The sequence below is a fragment of the Gigantopelta aegis genome, chromosome 9 (assembly GCF_016097555.1).
Source record: "Gigantopelta aegis isolate Gae_Host chromosome 9, Gae_host_genome, whole genome shotgun sequence".
Classification (NCBI taxonomy): Eukaryota; Metazoa; Mollusca; class Gastropoda; order Neomphalida; family Peltospiridae; genus Gigantopelta; species Gigantopelta aegis.
In genome coordinates this window covers 40378933-40401940 of record NC_054707.1, presented here as the reverse complement: position 1 = coordinate 40401940, position 23008 = coordinate 40378933, and the positions used below count along the sequence as shown (strand labels likewise).

The 23008-nt window shown below is 38.5% G+C and overlaps 1 protein-coding gene across 1 annotated transcript in view; it reads right to left on the bottom strand.

Moving 5' to 3' along the window:
• Nucleotides 1–6425: 6425 nt before the first annotated feature.
• The window catches only part of LOC121382202 (endothelin-converting enzyme homolog), a 49325-nt gene continuing 32742 nt past the window's right edge, over nucleotides 6426–23008 (bottom strand). Inside the window, exons 9-14 of the mRNA XM_041511727.1 lie at nucleotides 21410–21689; nucleotides 19595–19761; nucleotides 17429–17497; nucleotides 14485–14583; nucleotides 12926–12996; nucleotides 6426–9560 (exon numbers count right to left, since the gene is read on the bottom strand). Coding sequence (XP_041367661.1) covers nucleotides 9461–9560; nucleotides 12926–12996; nucleotides 14485–14583; nucleotides 17429–17497; nucleotides 19595–19761; nucleotides 21410–21689 — 786 coding nt within the window. The 3' untranslated portion in view covers nucleotides 6426–9460. The remainder of the gene's footprint in view (nucleotides 9561–12925; nucleotides 12997–14484; nucleotides 14584–17428; nucleotides 17498–19594; nucleotides 19762–21409; nucleotides 21690–23008) is intronic.

The following is a 23008-nucleotide window of genomic DNA, read 5'->3' as shown; positions in this document are numbered from 1 at the left end:
TAACTACTACACTACAGAGGCTGGTTATAAACAACAGTTTTGAACTAATAAAAAACTTGAACTTTAATGTGCAATTTAATGGTTTCAAAAAGCTGTAATTATCGAAAATAAAAATTCACATTGAAAAGTCCGTAATTAAAGACGTAACTAATCGCTTTCAAAAACGCTGTTGTAGGTAAAACGTTAATTGTCTTGCAAATATATTTTCAGAAATAGATTTCTCAAAATTAATACTTACCTGTATTGGTTGTCTCGTTGCAGATGCAATACTAGTGTTTTTAATCTGTTGGTTAAATTAGCAAAATTGAATCGAGAGTTCCTGATATATACCAGTCTGAAAAAGGGATTGTCAACAAGGACACGTTTGTTCTGGTGTTTTTGCATTGTTTTCATTGTTTTAGGCATGTTCATTGTGCTTTTGTTTCCTTGACGTTCGAAAACACATCGCATATCCCTTCGAAATCGTCGTTGTGTTAAAGATTTCTTTGTTTATCTTTGTCCATAAATGTTGTATACGTTATGCGGTTTGCGATTTACAATAAAACCAATTTAAGTTTTAATTAATTATGTAATTATTCGTCATGTTTATATTGTATTTCTATACTGCTTTCAGTTTGTACCGATTTACTGATGACTGTTGATGTTTTAGACAATCGAGTTGCCACACGTCATAGCCATGTATAGTACATTTATTTGTTTTGTTGTTTATGCAAAAATACAACAGGGTTTGGCGGGACATAACACACTGGTAAAGCGCTCGTCTGATGCACGGTCGATCTGGGGTCGATCCCCGACGGTGGGCCCATTGAGCTACTTTTTCGTTATAGCCAATGCACCATGACGAGTATACCAAAGGCCGTGGTATGTGCTATCCTCTCGGGGGGGGGGGGGTAGTTGTTAGTTGTTACTTGTTTGTGGTTATTGAGAGAGAAGTCGGTGTAGTGGCCGTACACCTACCCATTGAGTCGTCGAACCCTTTTGGGTGGGAGTCAGTACCGGGCTGCGAACCCAGTTCCCATCAGCCTTTTGTCCGATGGCTAAACCACTCCACCACAGAGGATTATTATTATTATTTATTTAGGCAACTACAGAGTTCTGAGATGGTTGGTTCCGTTAGGAAAGGTAAATTGGCATACTTTTAAAATTACCAGCTTTTCAAATTTTAAAGAATTCCGTCTTGTTGGCAATTATAATTTTATGAAAGAACTAGCAGTATTACCTCCACTAACAGGCAGGTTTTCATAGAGGTTGAGAGAGGCTTTTTAAAGCCCTATCTTGATACATATAACACACTTTCAAATTTGAAGCTGCAATTTCGAGAATATCATTTTTAAATTATTAATTAACCATTTAAAATCATTCGCATCATTTCTTTTTTTCCTCATTCTTTAATATTCTTTACATGCAATTATCTACTGTAGGTCATGTAAACTGTATTAACTCACCATCAACTGCCAGTTCACAGGTCGCAATCTCTACTGTTCTCTGTAACACTGCGGACGTATCCCAGTGGTAAAGGTAGCCGTACACCAAAATAGTATCTGAGTGGGTCAAAGTTGGAGGTGGACTCAACTTTTCATCCCACAGATGAGGCTACCAGTCCTGCCATTGTTGATAAATGTGAAAGTGTTTGCTGAGATAAAATGTTGTTTCATCTGGCCAGTAAATTCCTGTAATTTCAAATGTGCGGAGTCCTACTAAAAATAGCATGACAATTTTTGTGTGGAACTATATAGTACCCACAGACCTTTTGGACCTATTTGGTTAAATACCACCTCACCCACACCCCCACCCCAAGCTCTTTCACTATAGGGTAGTCATAGACGTTACCCGTTGTGTCCATAACGAGCAGCTTAACCCTCGATTGTTTTCAGATTTACTTTAAGAGTGAGGCATAGCAGTTTTACCCATATATGTTACTATTGTGTTTTATGGGATTTGATTTGGGGGTATACATCCTAAAACGCTTGTCGGGTGTGAAATCGATCTAGGATTGATCCTTGTCAGTGGGCCTTTGGGCTGTTTCTCGTTCCAACAACGTTTATAACAAAGGTCGTGGTATGTGCCGTCATGGTCTATTGGATGATGCATATTTAAAAAATCTCTATTACTAATAGAAAATATATGGAACGCGACAGCGGGTTTCCTCTCTCATCTGTGTGGTCCTAAACCATATCTACGACGCCATATAAGTGTAAATAAAAAGGTGTTAAGTTCGTCGTTAAATTAAAAACAACATTTCTTCCATTACGGACGCCGAATTTATTATTAGAACAGCAGTTGAGTTTGTATTTCACATTAGAAAAAGATGAGGAGATGAAACTGCCGCTTAAATAATAGCTAACAAAAATGAATTAACTTTTAGTTTACTCATCTTTGAGCATGTGATCTGTCACCATCATCCCTTCCCGCCCCCAACCTTACTATTATCTTCTATCCCTGTCTCTGTCTCTCTGTCTCTCTGTATCTGTATCTGTATATCTCTCTCTTTCTCTTTCTCTCTCTCTTCTCTCTCTCTCTCTTTCTCTCTCTCTCTCTCTCTCTCTCTCTCTCTCTCTCTCTCTCTCTCTCTCTCTCTCTCTGTGTGTGTGTCTCTGTCTGTCTCTGCCTCCTCTCTCTCTCTCTCTCTCTCTCTCTCTCTCTCTCTCTCTCTCTCTCTCTCTCTCTCTCTCTCTCATCTCTCTCTCTGTGTGGTGGTCTCTGTCTGTCTCTCGGCCTCCTCTCTCTCTCTCTGCCTCCTCTCTCCTCTCTCCTCTCTCTCTCTCTCTCTCTCTCTCTCTCTCTCTCTCTCTCTCTCTCTCTCTCTCTCTCTCTCTCTCTCTCTCTCTCTCTCTCTCTCTCTCTCTCTCTCTTTCTCCATGCATTTGCAGTCAAGGTTAGAGTATTCTGGTCTTAACAGTAATAGGCCACATGATTTTAACTCTGCCTCGGTTGGCCAATAAAGGGAATATTTTGGTTTATCTAGCACCAAATCAAGACATTCCGCCTCACTGTTCGAGGCTGATACATTCGGAGTAATCGCAACAGCAGCTTTGCTAATAGTGATGTTTTGTTTTTTGTTCTTTATTTTTTGTTTTTTGTTGTTGTTGTTGTTGTTGTTTTTACTTTTTGGGGGATTGGTTTCTATTTATTTATTCATCGTTTTATTTTTATTTTTAGGGGTGTGTGTGTTGTTTGTTTGTTTGTTTCGATTGTTTTTTATTTGGGGGGGGGGGGTGTTGTTTTGTTTTTGTTTTAAATTTTTTATTATTATGTCAAACATTGATTCCTTTTGACGTCAAGCGAAACTGCAATTATTGATAAAAAAAAAAAAAAAACCCAATTTTTTTGTTGAACGAGATATATAATATGTTTTGGTTTGAAAACTAGTAGTACAAAAAAAACTTTAGTAGTTGATTGAAAATTTGTTCTAAGCAGATGTTTCAACGAGCAATAAGTGTTTCAAAAGAAAACTACCGTCGGGCGTTCATTCCGGGAATTAACATTTTACCTGTTTTCGCTAAGTCACGCTAACTCCACATTTCCTATTGTTCGTGTCACGTTTCATCTGCTGGCGGAATGTTGTTAAAAGTCTTTTAGTAAATATTATGACGTGACCTCTCTCGGCGGGAGTTCCGGAATGACTGACGTGACAGTAGCGCTTTGCAAGAGGTCGTCACAACAATGTTTACTATTTCTTCTTAGTGGTCATAGTCATTCAAATGTAAGACTCGGCTAAGACTCGAGGTGGCACACAAAGAAAAATGGAGCCACCGAGGTGGTTCGATCCTGCGACGCAAGCACCTCAAAGGAGCACTCAACCGACTGAGCTAAATCCCGCCCCAGGTGGCAGATAAGGGTACCGTAGTTGTTTTAGACTACACCGACTTCTTTCACTAACCACTACCAATTAACAGACAGCCCAGATAGCTGAGGGGTGTGTGCCCAGGACAGCGTGCTTGAACCTTAATTGGATATAAGCACGAAAATTAAGTTGAAATGAAATGTTTTACAAACCACAATGATTCCATTATTAAAAATTGCCATGGAGTTGTGTTTGTGTTTTACATTAGTAAAAGATGGGGAGACGAAACTGCCGCTTTAATAACAACTAAAAAAATAAAATAATAAAATAACTTTTAGTTTACTCGTCTTGGAGCATGTGACTGACATTATCTTTCGGTGGTAATGATGCCAAGCTTTAAAAGTTATGTGGTGGTTTTTAAAATTTAATTTCAACTTGATTTTCGTACTTATACCCACATAAAATTCATCGACCCATTCATGGACACACACACACACACACACACACACACACACACGCACGCACACACACACACACGCACACACACACACATGCATACAGACACACACAGGCACGCGCAGATACACGTGCAGGCACACACGCACGCACGCACGCACGCACATACATTCCTCAGTTATCTCGGTGGTTAGTAGTTAGTCACTTTTGGTGTAAGCCAGTAGGTCTACCGGGATGCGACCTCAGTACCTTCTGGACAGCAATAAGTCCAACCGAGGCCTGTTTAGAAGTTATGGCGGTCGGATGGCGTACACCTAATGGCTTCCCTAGACGGACAAATACTTTTTAATAGTATCTGTACACCAGTCTTGGTCTTCTTTTCACAGAGGACTTGCTTTTTTATTCTCCCTGTGATGACTACAGTGAACTTGACCTTCTCTCCAAGTGAGGGCGTGACATAGCTCAGTGATAAAGTGCTCCCGTGATGCGCGGTCATTCTTTGATCGATCCCCGTCGGTGAACGCATTCGGCTATTTCACGTTCCAGCCAGTGCACCACGACTGGTATACCAAAAGGCCATGGTATTTGCTATCCTGTCTGTGATATGGTGTATATAAAAAAAATATCTTACTACTAAAAATATAACAGGTTTTCTCTTTGTCAAAATTATAATATGTTTGACATCCAGCAGCCGATTATTAATAAATCAATGTGATCTAGTGGTGTCGTTAAACAAAACAAACTTTAACTCTAAAAGTGTGTCAACTGCTAGTCATCGATATTACGTCCACAAGTAAAACAGTTAGAAACGGCCCTGAATGGTGATCCTTTCCTTTGAACTACAGTTGTATGCATGTACATTAACTTGTGTTCTTGTATGTGTATTGTTTAGTCGAATTATTGTTTTCTGAGACATTTAAGTTTCTTGTTTTATGTGGAAAACCTCTTAAAATCCACATGCGGTATCCGTCGGTAGGCCTTGGGGCGCGTGACAAAGATGTGTTCAGAAAGGCTAATATAAACAGATTTAAAGATCTAGGATTTTGTTTTAAAAAACGTAACTGTTTTAGCACCGAGTAGAGTTTTGATGTTAGCTATATGTTCAGACAAACACACACACACACACACACACACACACACACACACACACACACACACACACAATCAAGCACACGTGGTACGCGCACACACCTCAGATTAACTAAATGTCAAGTGGGGGAAAGGTGCCTAGAAGTAGTTGTCATCTTGTCACTGTAGGGGCTGGACGTAGTCCAGTGGTAAAGCGCTCGACAGATGTGCAGTCAGTTTAGGATCGATCCCCGTCGGTGGCCCCATTGGGCTATTTCTCGTTCCAGCCAGTGCTCCACAACTGGTGTAACAAAAGCCGTGGTATGTACTATCCTGTCTGTGGGATATTGCATATAAAAGACCCCTTGCTGCTAATCGAAAAGAGTAGCCCATGAAGTGGCGACAGCGTGTTTCTTCTCTCAATATCTGTGTGGACCTTAACCATATGTCTGACACAATATAACCGTAAATACAATGTGTTGAGTGCGTCGTTAAATAAAACATTTCCTTCCTTCTTGTCACTGTAAGTACTCATTGTACAATAATTCCTCATATGCTGTCGTTTGACTGCCTAAGCGTACCAAAATTAAGTCTCAAAGTTTCAAAGGTACCTAACTTTAAAAAGAGCATTTGAAAATGCCACTCTTGCCATTGGTGAGATATGTCACATGACTTGTTGTCATAAAGTGTTATTTTATCAGGCCAGTAAATTCCTGTAATTCGATTTGAACTAAAATTCGCGCGCGCGCATATGTATGTATGTGTGCGTACGTATGTGCGTGTGTGCATGTGTGCGTGTATATGTATGCATAAGAATTTGTCATAATCATCATTATACTGAAAGTCGTGAGTTACGGAAACAACACAGCCTCCAATGAATTGCAAGGGTACATTTACACCTTGCAACTTGCAGTAACTACCAACAATTTTGATGGTCCTATACTAGGACTTAATTGCAGGTTAGGCGTTCTTTATACACATGGATATAGAAATTCCACTCTTGTACACAATAAACACATACACACATACAACGATACTAGACTGCAAGTAATCATCTAGATCAATCTAGTAAAACACAAATGTTTACTAGTTTGGGATAACACTTTAAAAACGCATACACTTTATAAATATTTATTCTGAAATAAAATAAGACACAAGACGTGTACATGGGGCAATATCCTCTGTGTAACATATCAAATAAAAATATTATTCCAGCAATCTATGTAACATGATACTATCATATAAAAATATATTGCAATTCTAGCTAGCATCTGTCACTAACCTTTGTGGATTAAACATATATATTAACACAGTTTTTTTTTTATCTTTTTCAAATACTAATACTAATATTCTGAGCCGTCACTTTTAATTAGTTGGATTGTATCTGTTATCATTCAAAGTCTCCTTTTTATGTTTTAATCAGGATAAAAGAATAAACTGGCAAGCATATTCACCTGATTTAGATTCTACTGAGTTCAGAATTGTATAATGTTGATATACAGACAGACGGACAGATTCTTTATTTACGTTTCACCTTGTATACAGATTAAAATAAAAACAGATGACTTCATGTTCTAAGCATTACTATGTGACATGAACGGCCACACAAACACGAAAGTGTTGTGGTTGAAGAAACAAGGACTGAAACGTGGAGTTGGACGGCAAGAATTACGACTGTTGCGGGATGCTACCAGAACGGAAGAAGAGAATAGGGCATAGGGAATAGAATGGATGTTTAACGACACCCCAGCACGAAAAATACATCGGCTATTGGGTGTTAAATATATGTTAAATGCAAACAAATAAAGTGATGACACAGGGAATAGATCCAGATGCGCGAACTTTCATTTCAACATTTATCATAAACATAAAAAGAAAGTTCTGTCGAAATATTCTTAATCGCATATTCTGTAATTGTAATACATGTATCCGAATATAACGTACCTGATTATAGAGGTTATTTAATAAGTACAGGTATTCACAAAGCGTCGGAAACACACTCTAAGAACTCGTAATCACAAAGCTAAGCATCCAACGGAGCAATCGGCGTGTACAACAACTTGACATTTTATGCTTGGCACACACTTACCGATTAACGTCGACTCGACTGTCGAGTCAGCAATTCGTCTGAAAATATGCGGCAACATACATCAGTCGACGTGACGGTCTAGTTGGTGTTTCGGGGAAAGATGACGTCAAAAAACAACAGATATCACCTATAGTGTCTTTGTCCCAAGTCTACCGAATAACGCGATTGTAGTGTCAGGGTTAATCGACAGGTGTGTGTCAAGCAATACAAAACAGTTGTGTTCATAAAAAATGCTAGATTTTCCAAAATTAGAGACTGTGGTAAACATTTGGATTTTATACAAATTAATTATAGCTAATTAACTTTTAAATCTGATAAAATCGAGGGTTTCAATTAAAGAAAGAACCCAATAACCTTGAACGATCATATCATAATCTAGTATTTTAGTTCAATTTTTAAAAATCTTATTCGTTGAACCATAGTCCCTTTTGTCCTCCTATCACAATGGTTTTTGTAAAATAATTTCAATTTGGTTTGACGCAAGAAGAAAATAAAAAGTGTTTCGGGACTAACAAAAAAAACAGACGACAATTTTTGTATGCAATTTTAAAAATAATTTTCTTCTTGAGTCAAACTAAATTGAAATTATTTGCAAAACAAAATTGTTATTGGAGGATGGGACAGACTATTACTTCCACTCAGTCAGTTGGCATGTATACATACTGCTTAAAAGGTCACACTGTATACCGCGTTAATGTCGTGTCATGTGCTAACCCTTTCTGTATGAAATTGCATATAAACGACCCATTTTAGTTTGTAATATGAATATGCTCAAACTCACACATTCTGGCGAGTTCACTAACCCGAAGAGCGTGCTTGAATCTTTGGCTTTGAAGAGTTGCGGCCCTTGGTCTATTTCAAACTTCGTAACCTGTCAGTGTTCCTCAGCATTTTATATTTGATCTCCGTTTAAAATAATTTATAAATGCTTTATAGAATACAGTCAAACCTGACTATAACGGGCACATAGCATTATTCCACATATGATAAATTTATTTCAGTCGGTATAAAAAGGCGCCTTCTAAGTGCTTAAATTGAAATTACTGCATCGGATCGGGAAATTTCAATTATTGAAAAGAAATCGGAAATTTATAATGATTTTAAGTCGTTGTGATTTTTTCACAAAAAAAAAAAAAAAAAAAAAAAAAAAAATCCACTAAAAACAAAGCCAAAAACTAAAACCCCAAACAAACCTAACTTTATTTATGTTTAATGTTAGACACTTGCATGCTGACATCTACCCATGTACGTGTGTGAAAAATATATATTATGGTGTTATTTACTTAAGTGGCCGTTATAAACAGGTCTGGTTGTGTAACGTATAGTCTTAGGTAGGAAACCCGCTACATGTTTATATTTGTAGCAAGGGATCTTTTATAATATGCATCATCCCACAGACATGATAGGGTTATATGTCAATTCAAAGGTTCTCTTTTGACGCAAACGGATTATAATATATTGGTCGGCTGATTGCATGTTAGTGTCCTTTAAAATATATATGTTTATTTTTAAATTGCACCCGTCCTTAAAAACACGCTACATCCGCCTCTGGTCAGGATTATAAAAGGAATATGCGGATCATCTCTGTATATATTGTGGTGCAATGGATGTGAATGTAGGTATCTCTGCATGCTTTCATTAGAGAACTGTTCAAGCACGTTTGTCATGGACACAACCTCTGGCTTCAGCAGAGAGTTTACTTCAGTTAGAAGGGAAGAGAACTGGTTTAACGTGCCCATATCCAATGAAGATTCAGGCACGCCCACCCCGGACTTAACCTGTGACTTCGCCAGTGACTAGTTCCGGGGCAGGAGGGTAAGTTTGAGGTTGGCGGAATTTGGAAAATTTTAGTAAAGTTGAGAATAACCATGTCTGGCTAAACTTAGAGGCCAAAACAAACCAAAAATTGAGTGCTCAGCCAAAGGTGATTGGAGCAGTTTAGACGAAGCTTTAAAAAATAGTTAAAGAGTCTGTGCGTTAGTCAAGTGGTTCTTTTATACAGATGGGTTTAACACAAGTGTTTACACGACGGAGGCTGCGAGTCGCTATAACCGCAGCGTTACTCAGAACAGCGGGCACTTGTTGGGCGGGTTCATGTTTGACCCTGGGGGACACTTGAAGGCTTGGCTGAATTCATCCAACTGTTTCAGCTCTAGGTTAACCCTGCAAAATAAAAATAAATCAATATAAGTCGCAGACCTAGTTTCAGCTCGTGGAAATGGACACTAATGTGATTAATCTAAAAGCCAGTAACACATATTTGGATAAAGTTTTTACACGTACAATTGAGTTAAACAAGGGTATGTCACTCTCCGAAGAGGTCAGACTAAGCCCACAGCTAAAGCTGATGGGAAATGATAGGTGTGTAGCGTAGATAGCTAAAAGAGACAAGCACCTGTCGCGGTTGGAGAGACAAGGACTGGGATGTGGATGTGGCCAGCGAAAAAAGTTGAAAGGTAGGAGGAGTTACCAGATCGGGAAGAAATGAGATGGAATTCAAGAGAGAAAGGAAAGTGGGCAGTGGGATTAAATTGTTTTTTTTTTAAAACAAGGTAGAGAAACTGACGTTAAAACGGGGAAATACCCTTAAAATAGATTAGAGCTCGTCTTCATAACCTTTACTTCTCAGACGTACGTGCGTTTTTAAACATGAAAAATGCATCTCGTAGTATTAGAAACACTTCGAATATACGGAAATTGATAATCTAGACAATAAAGTATAAGTTATGTCTGATTCCAATTATCAAAAATGGCCCTAATACTGAAAAATGCGCCATATTGTTTTACAAACTGGGGTCTGTCCCTGACACAAGTTAGTTGGGACTAGCAATGATGTGGAACAAAGAGAAACATATACAAGTTAGTCGAACTAGAAAAGGCAAGGTTTGTTTTTATTAACGACACCTCTAGACCACATTGATTAATTAAGCATCGACTAACTGGCAATGATGCGAAACATATACACGGGAATCGAATTTTCATCTCTTATAATATATTACTTTATCAAGTTCAAGTTCTTTATTTGCCTTGAGTTTTACGACTCATCATCTGAATACATAACATAAATAATACAACATAGCTATACAAAATACGCAATTGCAAAACAATGGTGGGTGTGGTTTATATATAATCATGGACAAATAAAGTGATATAAGTTATATTTATTACATTAACTATCATCCTGTATTAACCAACTGTCATCTTGTATTAACCGGTTTCTGATTTTATTAGCTTGCACTAAATATTTGCTTATGTTATTTACCTCCTTATTGTTACCGATGATTAATAACAGTATAAAACAACAAACACATGACCGTTTATAATAAAACATTTTTATCTATTTACAGGGCAAATCTTTATATTGTGGACACTATGATAAAGTGATATTTATCTTCTATAACAATTAGCATTAGGCCACATAAAAAAAAAAAGTTGGTTAGCGTCCTTTGGGGAGGGAGGGAGGGAGTTTTTTTTTTTTTTTTTTTTTTTTTTTTTTTTAATACGGGCAGCAGACATGAGGACACTAAACACATCTGATCGACTAGGCCCACCATCGGGTTCCATCCTGTCATGATCCGTGGCCGTGTCTGCACCCAACACAAATTTGAGAAATGAGCCAAGAGTCTTTGTCACATCAGAAACTTTGCAAGCCGGTGAAACTTTCGTCATGTCAGTTTTACTGGGGCCGGCGAATACTTTGACAAAAGTACCGCGTGTATCGTCAGGCAATGGCTACCTATCCCCATCATACTTGCCGTCTGAGAAGTCCGAGATTGTAATATCCAACTCGATATTGCACGCAAACCAGTCCTTTACAGTCTTGATAGAGCCCTCACGGACTATTACTGCGATCACAGTAGGCACTTCAAGCCGATTTTTATATCACAATCAACATATAAGTTCCCCGACATACTACTCTTGAAATGATGACGTCAAACACAAAAACACCGAGGACTTTTACGTAATACATCTTGCAGAACGGCACCAAATTTGAATGTGAAAAGATCGTTTTTTATGATTTTTTTCAAAATAAAAAATAAAAAAAGTTTCGGGTCGGGTGTGTTTCGTAGGTTAATCATTGGTTATTGGATGTCAAATATATAGTCATTTTGACGCAGTCATAGAGAGGAAACCGGCTACAGTTTTCAACTAGTAGCAAAGGATCTTTTATATGGACCATCCCACAGAAATAATAGCATATACCACGGCCTTTGATATACCAGTCATGGTGCACTGGCTGGAACGAGAAATAGCCCAATGGGCCCGCCGATGGGGATCGATCCTAGACCGACTGCGCATCAAGCGAACGCTTTACCACTGGGCTACGTCCCGCCCCTTATTTAATTTACGAGTGCATATTCTAATCTTACATATTTCCTTTATATAACGCGTTTGTATTGGCAATCTTAAATACGTTTGTAATCTAAATTCATTTAATAAATGTTAATATAAAAAACCTTTATTACGTTGTCATTGTCTTACTGTAATCGAAACGTATGTAATAACCTTTATTTGATTATAATGTAGATACTGTCGTCAACATACAATAAATTCCAAATATAGTTTAATTCAAGTGTATACAGTTCGGACACCTACTATTCAATTTTGTGGGGTTGAGTTTGTTTATATTTGTGCATTTTTCCTCGAGGTAACTAGGTTGTAAATCATACAATTGTAAATTTTAATGCCATTATGCAATAAATATTGTAAATATGTATACCATATGTATATGGGAAAAAGTCCCGTAAGAAAATAAACTTGTACCTGGCTCTTTTTTTTTTAATAATGGGGGGGGGGGGGGGGGGGGGGGGGTGGTTGTGCAGTAAAATATGTTTGCATCCAAAAAATCACAAAAAAATACAACACAGCACTAATTATCCGTAGCGTACAACGAATTTTTATTCAAACCTAACAAGTGTCATTTTAAGTTGTACCCCTAGTACTGCCATAATTATTCCAAGCCTACGACAAATTTATATTGAAACCTGATAGCTCAACATGTTTCCTTTTTAGTTGTATCCCTTTCCAAGTAAATCCCAGAGGCGGAACAAGGTGGGGGTCAGGGATCTTTCCCCCCTGTGTTTCTCCATTGACGAGTTGGTCCATTTTCCCTGTTCCTGGATCCGCCCCTGGTTTGTCGATATTTTAAAATTAAGGAAGGAAGGAAATGTTTTATTTAACGACGCACTCAGTACATTTCATTTACGGTTATATGGCGTCAGACATATGGTTAAGGACCACACAGATATTAAGAGAGGAAACCCGCTGTCGCTACTTCATGGGCTACTCTTTTAGATTAGCAGCAAGGGATCTTTTATATTACCATCCCACAGACAGGATAACACATACCACGGCCTTTGATATACCAGTCGTGGTGCACTGGCTGGAACAAGAAATAGCCCAATGGGCTCCACGACGGGGATCAATCCCAGATCGACCGCGCATCGAGAGAGTTAAAACTAAGGATGAGCAAGAACAAAGCTTCTAGTTTTGACTACTTTGATTGAAATGTTTGTCTGTGTGCATACCTGACACTTTTTATTCCATAACTTGAAGCCATTTCAATTCCTCGAGCATCATTAAAAGTTTCACAAAACGTCTGAAAATACAAAACAAATGATGATGATGATTATGATTATGATGATGAAGAAGAAGATGATGATGATGATGATGATGATGATGATAATCATGATGATGACTATAATGATGATGATGATGGTGATGATGATGATGGTAATGATGATGACGGTAATGATGATGATGATGGTAATAATGATAATAATGATGATGGTAATGATGATGATGATAATGATGATGATGGTAATGATGGTGATGAGGATGGTAATGATGTTGATGATGGTAATGATAATGATGGTAATGATGATGATGATGATGTAATGATGATGATAATGATGTTGATGATGATGATGATGATGGTAATGATGATGGTAATGATGATGATGGTAATGATGAAGATAATGATGATGATGGTAATGATGATGATGATGATGATGGTAATGATGGTGATAATGATGATGATGGTAATCATGATAATGGTGATGATGGTAATCATGATGATGATGAGGTAATGAGGATGGTAATGAGGATGATGGTAATGATGAAGATAATGATGATGATAATGGTGAAGATAATGATGAGATGATGATGAAGATGATGATGATGATGATGATAATAATAATGATGCTGATGACTATAATGATGACAATGATGTTGATGATAATGACGATGATGATGATGACGATGACAACGATGATGATTATGATGATGATGATTATGATGACGATGATGATGATGACAATGATGATTATGATGACGATGATGATGATGATGATGATGACCAATAAAGAATATTTATAATTTGACTTTGCCGTCCCACCAATTAGCTCTACTGGTCTACCAGTAGATGTAACAGCATTGCGTGACATTTCATCTATAAATTTAATTTAAATATCGACCAATCACAATTCGCCTTTTATAGCGTTATTTGGGAGCATACACATTCTAAAAATATCGGGCGAGACTAGTTATGCAATAGGCAAACTTGTTGGTCTATTTCAACATTAAAAAACACAGGGGGGGGGGGGGGGGGGAGGTGCAGTAATAAACTCTGGATTGTATACTAGTATAAATAGATTTTATGGCTATACCATCATAATTAGTTTCCGGTATACTTCGTAATTCACCCGAATCACTTCGTACACCCTCGGCATAATTCTGAATGTTTTCAAATTCTTTAAGGTTTTTAAAGTAAGGTTTTGATTGGTCGAATGAAAGTTCGATTGAACATGAGCTCCAACGGAGTGCTGTTAGATCCACATGTATTAGTAATTAACCAGTGGAGCTAATTTTAATTAGATTGCCGCCCCACTGATCCACTATCAACTCTCCACCCCAATACAGTGTCATGCAATATAGCTGTTACCCTCAGTAACAAATGGAAGCAGAACATAAGATAGGTTTATATAATAACCAGCGATCACATTAATGTTTTCAACACAACAAAAGCATGGAGGTTTTGATTATCTCCCACCTTTAGATCTTCTCCATGGAATAAAAATAAACTAACCTGAGCATACGACACGAAGAACATTTGCTCATCATTGAGATTGGTGGCCAGGGGACGCAACTCCTTCGCCTTGCCTTGTTTCTTCCATTGCTTGTAAGTCTAAAACAAGCAGATTGCGTTAACACTGAAACTTAGAGACATATAAGAGTAGACAAATGTAAGAATAATGTATAAGCTAATTTAGCACTAACAAGAAGACCGTTAGAACTGTTGAACGTATAAATGTTTTTATTAGAATATTTGATGGTGCAGTTATTAGTAACAGAGGTGGATCGGCTCTCTAAATTTTGCGACAGTTATAATTTTATTATATATTAATTTTCATTTTTTTTACGATCCCCTCCAAACCTCCGCCAAAGTTCCATTGGCATTCCGCCTCATGTCATTGGGGCCCCCATAAATGGATTTTCTGGATCCGCCACTGAGTAACTCCAATAAAGGTCAATTCATACTTTGACTGCCGACCTCATGCGAAACGGAATTTTATTTTTTACGAACGCGCACCAAGATTTCACAGAACTGTGTTAAAACCGCACCGACTTCACTGAAAAATGATGATTAGGTTTGAACAGAAGCAGGACTAAAAAAAAAAAGTACTAATCAAAATTATACCCAGGTGATTTTCCAGTCTTATATATATATTAATTAAATGTGTCAGTGTTATCATGACCTGCTATGGTATTCAAATAACCGATACCTAAAATGACAATAAATGACCTGTTATAGATAGATATATGAGATTTATTTACAATTTTACTGCAAAACATATGTAATATGAAACAGACTATAACATCAAGTTTGATATTGAACACACCTGAGACCACCTCTCTGCTTAGCTTAATAGTTGTGATTTCACCTGTCAAGTGTAATGAATATAAACCTGGGTGTTATAGTCTGTTTCAAATTACATATGTTTTGCAGTAAAATTGTAAATACATCTCATATTTCTATCTATAACAGGTCATTTATTGTCATTTTTTCTACGGTTGTTTGAATACTGTAACAGGTCATGATGACACTGACACATTTTTATGGTTTTTATTCCAGGGATTTTCATAACTAATATATAACACTGGAAACTCACCTAGGTATAATTTTGATTAGTACTTTAGGTGCGTCAACTACTCGCCAACAAGAGTCGGCGGAGAAGTATAATCGAGCTTTACACAATACGTTTAATCCAATTGTATCCATATATTCGTCAGGAGACACCAACAGCTTGCAGAGACAGTTATATTCATCTTTACTGGGAGGGAGGTAATGATAATCTTAAGGTTTGTGTGCCAGTGACCATCCTATCCGCCCCACCCCCCACCCCCACCCCAACTCTTGTTTCCGACGCCTATGGAAATTTTCTTAAAGCCGCACACCCTAGTTCCATCCAGCGAAAATAAATTATAATTTGGTTAATCTACAAACCTGTAACACACTTAGATCATGTTTTTTATCAAATGGAGTGAAAAAGCAGGTTTTATATCGATGAATACCATCGGAATTCCCATGTCCCAATTGCTTGAAATAATTTTGAAAGTTAGTATTCCGATGTCACTGGTAGATGTCGCTTGAAGCACAACAATGCCTGCGTCACAACAAATTTCACAGAGTTTGGGGTGCGTTCGTTTCACGTCTCCTGGACGTGTTCCAACTGTTCTGTCCTGGTCTTATCCCTAGAGGCACTGATTTTCCGGAATCGCGGACGGAGTCGCGGAAATACCTATCTGAAACGGAATTCCCGATTGTTTTTCCAAAACATTATTTAACTTTAAATAGCGCATTTGATTAATTACAAATTATTTTTCGAACTAGAAACTATGGACAGCGACATCTGCCTGTGCTACGCTACGACACTAGTACCTTTGTATGTTACGCCAAATGTAGAGTATCTAGACGTTTTACCAGTCGTGTTTTCTTCGCTTATTCCCGGCGATTTAACGGGAAAAAACGAACATTGTGAGTTAAAATTGTCCGATATTTACTCAAGTGAAAGATATGTTATGTTTGCTTATTAATTTTTAATATTTGCGGCATTGCCATATTTCCGATCTCACAAAGGAATGCAGTAATTGCATACTGTATGCCAGGCTTTGTTCAAAATAAATTATACAAGGGAAGTGGTTTATAGTGTGATCGTTTGTAATTATTTTCCCGATCATATCGTAAAGAAAACCGAAAATGTCCGAAGTCTGTGTCGTGGCGTATTCGTGTTTAAATTTAAACCAAAAATAAATACAAACTACTGACATGTTTTACCTCAATGCATATTTACTTTACAACAGCAATTAATTGCGCGGTGTGTGTGTGTGTGTGAAACAAAAACAGAATTTGTTTAATACTGAAACGGAAAAAACCGGAATTTGTAACATTATGAAACGGAAAAGGGAAAAATTTGAAACGGAAAATCAGCGCCTCTCCAGATATCGTAAGACTTAGCAAAATTATTTGTTTAAGGGTTTGTAACGTTTTGTATTGAGACACTTACTTGTCTGAACTTTATTGTTACTGAAAATGTTCACGAACTGTGAAGAAAAATCTCACAAATGAACAACAACAAATCGGATGTTTATTGCGCGAACCGTGCACGAGAAAACAAACCGAACCAAAATGATAACGGTCACGTGATATACCAACGTCTGTGACATTGAAATGGAAATATCCCCTCTAAAAATAGATTGGACCTCGCTTGCTTAACGGTTTTTTCTCGACAACACGTTTTGTGAAAAAATGCAAAAAAATGCATTTCGTGGTTTTACAAACATCAGGATTACCAAAAAGCCCTTCAGGTGAATGGAAATGTGTATTCTAAATAATAAAATGTAAGTAAAGTGCAATTTTCTTTGTGAAAAATGGGGTTTAATAGCGAAAAACAACGCCGTAATGGTTAACAAACAAACGTAACTAGGGTGTGTCCCTTTAAGTTATTTGTAAAAAACACTTCTAGACTTACTTCAAGGCTAAACCGTACAGCCGCTGCATTAGTAATCATGGCACGTGTGATACGGTCACTGATCGGAATCTGAAATCATGAATATTCATTACCATAATTATAAAGAGTACTAATGAGTTGAGGAAAGAATAGCGAGTGTAATGCTAGGCACAGACTACCAACTGTAATGACGAAGTTGGTCAACTCGCCGATCTCACGACTTCTACGACTGTCCAGTTGCTAGTCTGAGTACTCTTAGAGTTTGGTTCTCGTCGTATATGCATCCTACGACTGATTAGTTGTTGTTCTGAGCACACCCGTCGTAAAGTCGGCAGTTGGGGAAATTACAACTCAACCGTCTAGTTGGCCAACTTCGTCGTGACAGCTGATAGTCTGATCCTAGCAATAAGGAGTTTGTTTTGTTTAACGACACCACTGCAGCACTTTGATTAAGTAATCATCGGTTATTGGATGTCAAACATTTGCTAATTCTGACACATAGTCATCAGGGGAAACCTGCTACAGGAATGCACATACAACGGGCTTTGATATACCAGTCGTGGTGCACTGGCTGCAACGAGAAATAGCCCAATAGGCCCACCGACGGGGATCGATCCCAAACCGACCGTGCATCAAGCGAGCGCTCCACCACTTGGCTACGTTTCGTCCTAGCGATAAGGAAGTCAGAACGTACAATCGCTGTTGGGCTCATTGGGCTATTTCTCGTCCAAGCCAGTGCTCCACGTTTGGTCTAACGAAAGAAAGAAATGCTTTATTTAACGACGCACTCAACACATTTTATTTACGGTTATATGGCGTCAGACATATGGTTAAGGACCACACAGATTTTGAGAGGAAACCCGCTGTCGCCACTTCATGGACTACTCTTTCCGATTAGCAGCAAGGGATCTTTTATTTGCGCTTTGTTGAACCAGTTATGGATCACTGGTCGCTGCAAGTGGTTTACACCTACCCACTGAGCCTTGCGGAGCATTCACTCAGGGTTTGGAGTCGGTATCTGGATTAAAAATCCCATGCCTCGACTGGGATCCGAACCCAGTACCTACCAGCCTGTAGACCGATGGCCTAACTACGACGCCGCCAAGGCCGGTTTGGTCTAACGAAGGCCATGATATGTACCATCTTGTCTGTGAGATGTTGCATATAAAAGCTGCCTTGCTTCTAATCGGATAGGTCCATTGCGTTGCGGCAGCGGGTTTCTTCTCTCAATATCTGTGTGATCTTTAATCATAATGTATTATGTCCGACGCCATGTAACCGTAGTTAACATGTTGATGGTGTCGTTAAAATAACACTTCTTTCTACATTCATTATAGTTATACAAATTATTAAAGGGACTGTCCTGAGTTTTGCAGCCATTGTAAGATGTTTGCGATAACAGAGCCTTAAAGTGACTGTCCTGAGTTTGCAGCCATTGTAAGATGTTTGCGATAACAGAGCCTTGTTGGCGACTACTATTTCATACTGAATACATTTTCTTGTTTAGAATACCAGCGTCTGTATATCGAATGTGTTTGCGGTCGTATACTAATGTTTGTAGCACACAATCATCGAAAAGGTTCTATTGGTCGGAAACATTTTACAATGGTTGTAAACTCAGGACTGTCCCTTTGAGTAAACAATAGCGAGTGTTAAGGTAGTCAAAATGCCTAAAATATTTAAAACTTAGCAATACAATACAATAAAATTAAAAACAAGAGCACAATTTTAGACTGACATGTTGTAGTTTCGACACTCTTATCACTGAATAGCATCAACAGGTCGCTTGTGTTTAACTTCTGACCGATAGGATATAGCACGTTGCTATATTATAGCAGTTATGAAGCACTGGTTGGAACGGGGAAAACCCAATAGATCTACCGAGGCAATTGTTCCTACTATTCGACTCACTGCACTTCAACCGAGTGCTCTGCCACTAAATCGTATGTGTAGTCTGTCATTAAATAAAACAAACTTTAACTTTAACACCACCTTTTTCCTAAGACACAGGATTTACTGTCATCAACTTCCCCTTCCCTCCCTTCTTTTTCCTCCACTCTCTTCCCATCTCAGCAATTTTTAAAAACATTTATCCAGACAGACAAAAATAACCTTCTAAAACCGAAAGCAAATTATTATTAATAGTACAGAAAAGTCTAATTTAAAAATGAAGAAAAAGATCCTTACATAATGAACTGATTGATCGGTGTCGGTGAAAGGTCCCTGTGTGACCTTGGCAGTCGATTTGGTCATGCAGTTTAAGACAGTGTCATTGAAATCCTTCGCCGTTGATGCTGACCAGAACCCCGTGTCACTGTCCGTTATCATCCTGCCGTTTTTATCAAATTGTCGGCCTGAAACCAAACAATAACACGTTCTATATATAAAATGTTAAACTTCTTCAGTTCATCAGATTTGTTTCTGTCTATTTCACTGCTGTCATTGTCTCCCCTTCCTCGATCCCTCCATATCTCTTCTCTTCTCTTCTCTCTCTCTCTGTCTCTCTCTCTCTCTCTCTCTCTCTCTCTCTCTCTCTCTCTCTCTCTCTCTCTCTCTCTCTCTCTGTATGTTTCTCACTCTCTCTTTCTCTAAATCTATCCTCTCTATCCCTCTCTTTCTCTCTCCCCTCCCTCTCTCTCTCTCTCTCTCTCTCTCTCTCTCTCTCTCTCTCTCTCTCTCTCTCTCTCTCTCTCTCTCTCTCTCTCTCTATATATATATATATATATATATATATATATTTCCCTTTCTCTCTCTCTCTCTCCTCTCTCTCTCTCTCTCTCTCTCTCTCTCTCTCTCTCTCTCTCTCTCTCTCTATATATATATATATATATTTTTTTTTCCCTCTCCCCCTCTCTGTCTCTCTCTCTTTCTCTCCCTCTCTCTCTCTCTCTCTCTCTTTCTCTCCCTCCCTCTCTCTCTCTCTCTCTCTCTCTCTCTCTCTCTCTCTCTCTCTCTCTCTCTCTCTCTCTCTCTCTCTCTCTATATATATATATATATATATTCTCTCTCTCTCTCTCTCTCTCTCTCTCTCTCTCTCTCTCTCTCTCTCTCTCTCTCTCTCTCTCTCTCTCGCTCTCTCTCTCTCTCTCTCCCTCTTTCTCTCATTAACAGAACGAACGAGGTGTTTTTATGAATATCCACATCCACCCAGAGGGAGTTTCGAACCAGATGCCAGTCTGGTTGATATCAGACCTTACTGTCCATTCCACATATGCCAGTACGATTTTGTGTCACGGTGATACTGATACTAGTATTCCGAATGCGTAAAGCTACCGATAGGTGTGTGCCAGCGGTGGTTTGATTGGTCAAACATAAGGCAACTGAACACGGGTTTTACGTAGGATTTAAGTTTAATATACTGACATGATGGTGATCTCCAAGGATGTACTCGTTTCAGTCAGTGCTGCACAACTGGTGTAACAAAGGCCGTGGTATGTACTATCCTGTCTGTGGGATGCTGCATGTAGCCCAAAGGATCCGTTGCTGCTACTCAGTAAGAATAGCCCATTGCTGTGCGGTTCTTAACCCAGTCATATAACTGTAATTAAAATGTGTTGGATGTATGGCCTCCACGAGTCCAAAATATTAGACTCGAGTGCTCGAGGGTTAAACTCGACCCGGACCCGAGTACCCGACAGTTACTCTAGATGATAATGAGACTTAAGGAATAAAGTAAAATATCATTATGCATCCTAATTCCAGCGTTGTATTGTATTGCATGTTACACATTCGACATTTGTTTTCGCTTCATGTCTCATAGCCTTATAATGTAACCGGCGGCAAGCATATGGCAAAATTACGTTAAAACAATAGAATTAAATGCGAGTGTTCTTCCTTGCATGGGTACTCGAGTCCTGTGAACGGACTCGAGTCTTTCAAAACTCGGCCCGAGTACTCGAGTACTCATGGAGACCCTAGTAGGGTGCGTCGTTAAATAACTTATACCTTCCTTCCAAGGTTACAATAGGATCTGATTTACATGAGATTATTACTCGTACATACCATCAACGTCGGTGGCAAATAATATGGCTCTTCCTGTTAGTGATCCGATTGACCCGAACGTCATGTAGTGTGGTATGTCGTAGTCATACACGGGGAACTGTAGCAAGCCAGCGGGAATCGTCACTTGGTTTAGCAGGTGGTAATAACTGGCATCGGCGGAAAAAACATTGAAGTACCACTTCTCACGGTCCTCTGATGTCATAAACTCGTTCCACTTCCGACGTTCCACTTCATTGATGTTTAAAATGTTTTGGAAATAATCAGAACCATTGATATGAAACTGAAAAAAGAAAAGGTTTTATATACTGAACCAAAGTACAAACTTCGCATGTGAATAAATAGGTGCATATTGTATAAATACAAAACAGAAAGAATGACTTTGGAAATATTTCGATTTAATAACATGCAGACACAACGGAAGCAAGTAGACATTGGGGGGGGGGGGGGGGGTAGTGGGGTAGCTGACAGATCGTGGGCGCAAAGCAAAGTTTCTAGGTATGCTCCCCCGTACATTTCTGAAAACTAGATGTCCTGAAATACAATTTCCTGCATTCTACAATTCATCTCTGCCTTAAAGGGGAAGTAAACTCCAACATGAGCGTTATGTGTTGGAAAGATGTATACCCGGACCACCAAAACACACTGACACTTTTGGAAATGAAAAACGCTTACTTTTAGAGTTAATAAAAAAAAAAACGTGATTATTCCTGCTAACAACGGCAGCCATTTTGTTTCGTTCTCGTCGCATCCGGTATTCCAGCTTGGGGCGACGTAACGTCAGCTCCTACCATCTCCTATATGCACAGTGTAAACAAACCAGTAATATACGACAACGCGCTTCACTTTCGTGCACCTGACTTGTAAAACAACATAAATGACTTGATGATATAATAAGCCATTTAACTATATATATTTCAATTTGCATCACTAGAACGAAATGGAGTCATAGTATTTTTTCTCTCTTAAAAAATCCAATGAAAAAATGCATATTATTAGGCCTATTGGTAGGGTACGTTAGAACAAAAACGACCACTCACGATACCCAAGTGATAATTTGTTTTTCTTTCGGACTACGTAATTGGTCAGTTCTGTGATTTTAGATGGGAAAGTCTACTTAATCAAGGGTTTTACAGAAGTACTTACAGTAATAAACCAGGTCGACTGATAATATCCATTTATAAAAACGGTGTAAACGGAATGCAAGTCCGTAGGAACAGCTGTCTGCCCGGACTTAATCTCCTAGGAATGCAGGTCCTAGGTATAATATACCTAGAAATGCAAGTCCTAGGACTTACGTTCCTTAGGAATACCGGTCTGACTGCCAGGATACCAAGTCCGGGCCGGACTTGCATTCCTGGACAATCACAATTTAAGTCCGGTAGGAATACAAGTGCTAGGATAAAAACAACTTTAAAATGAACCAGGTATGAAAGTCCGGGTAGGACTATGGTTCCTAAGCTATGGAGGTCCGATAGGACTACTGTTCCTTTTACACCGGCACGTTTTTTTTGTTTGTTGTTTTGTGGTGTTTTTTTATGTTGTTGTTGTTGTTGTTTGGAGTGGAATTTTTTTTTGTAGGTTTTTCTCTTTTTTTTCTTT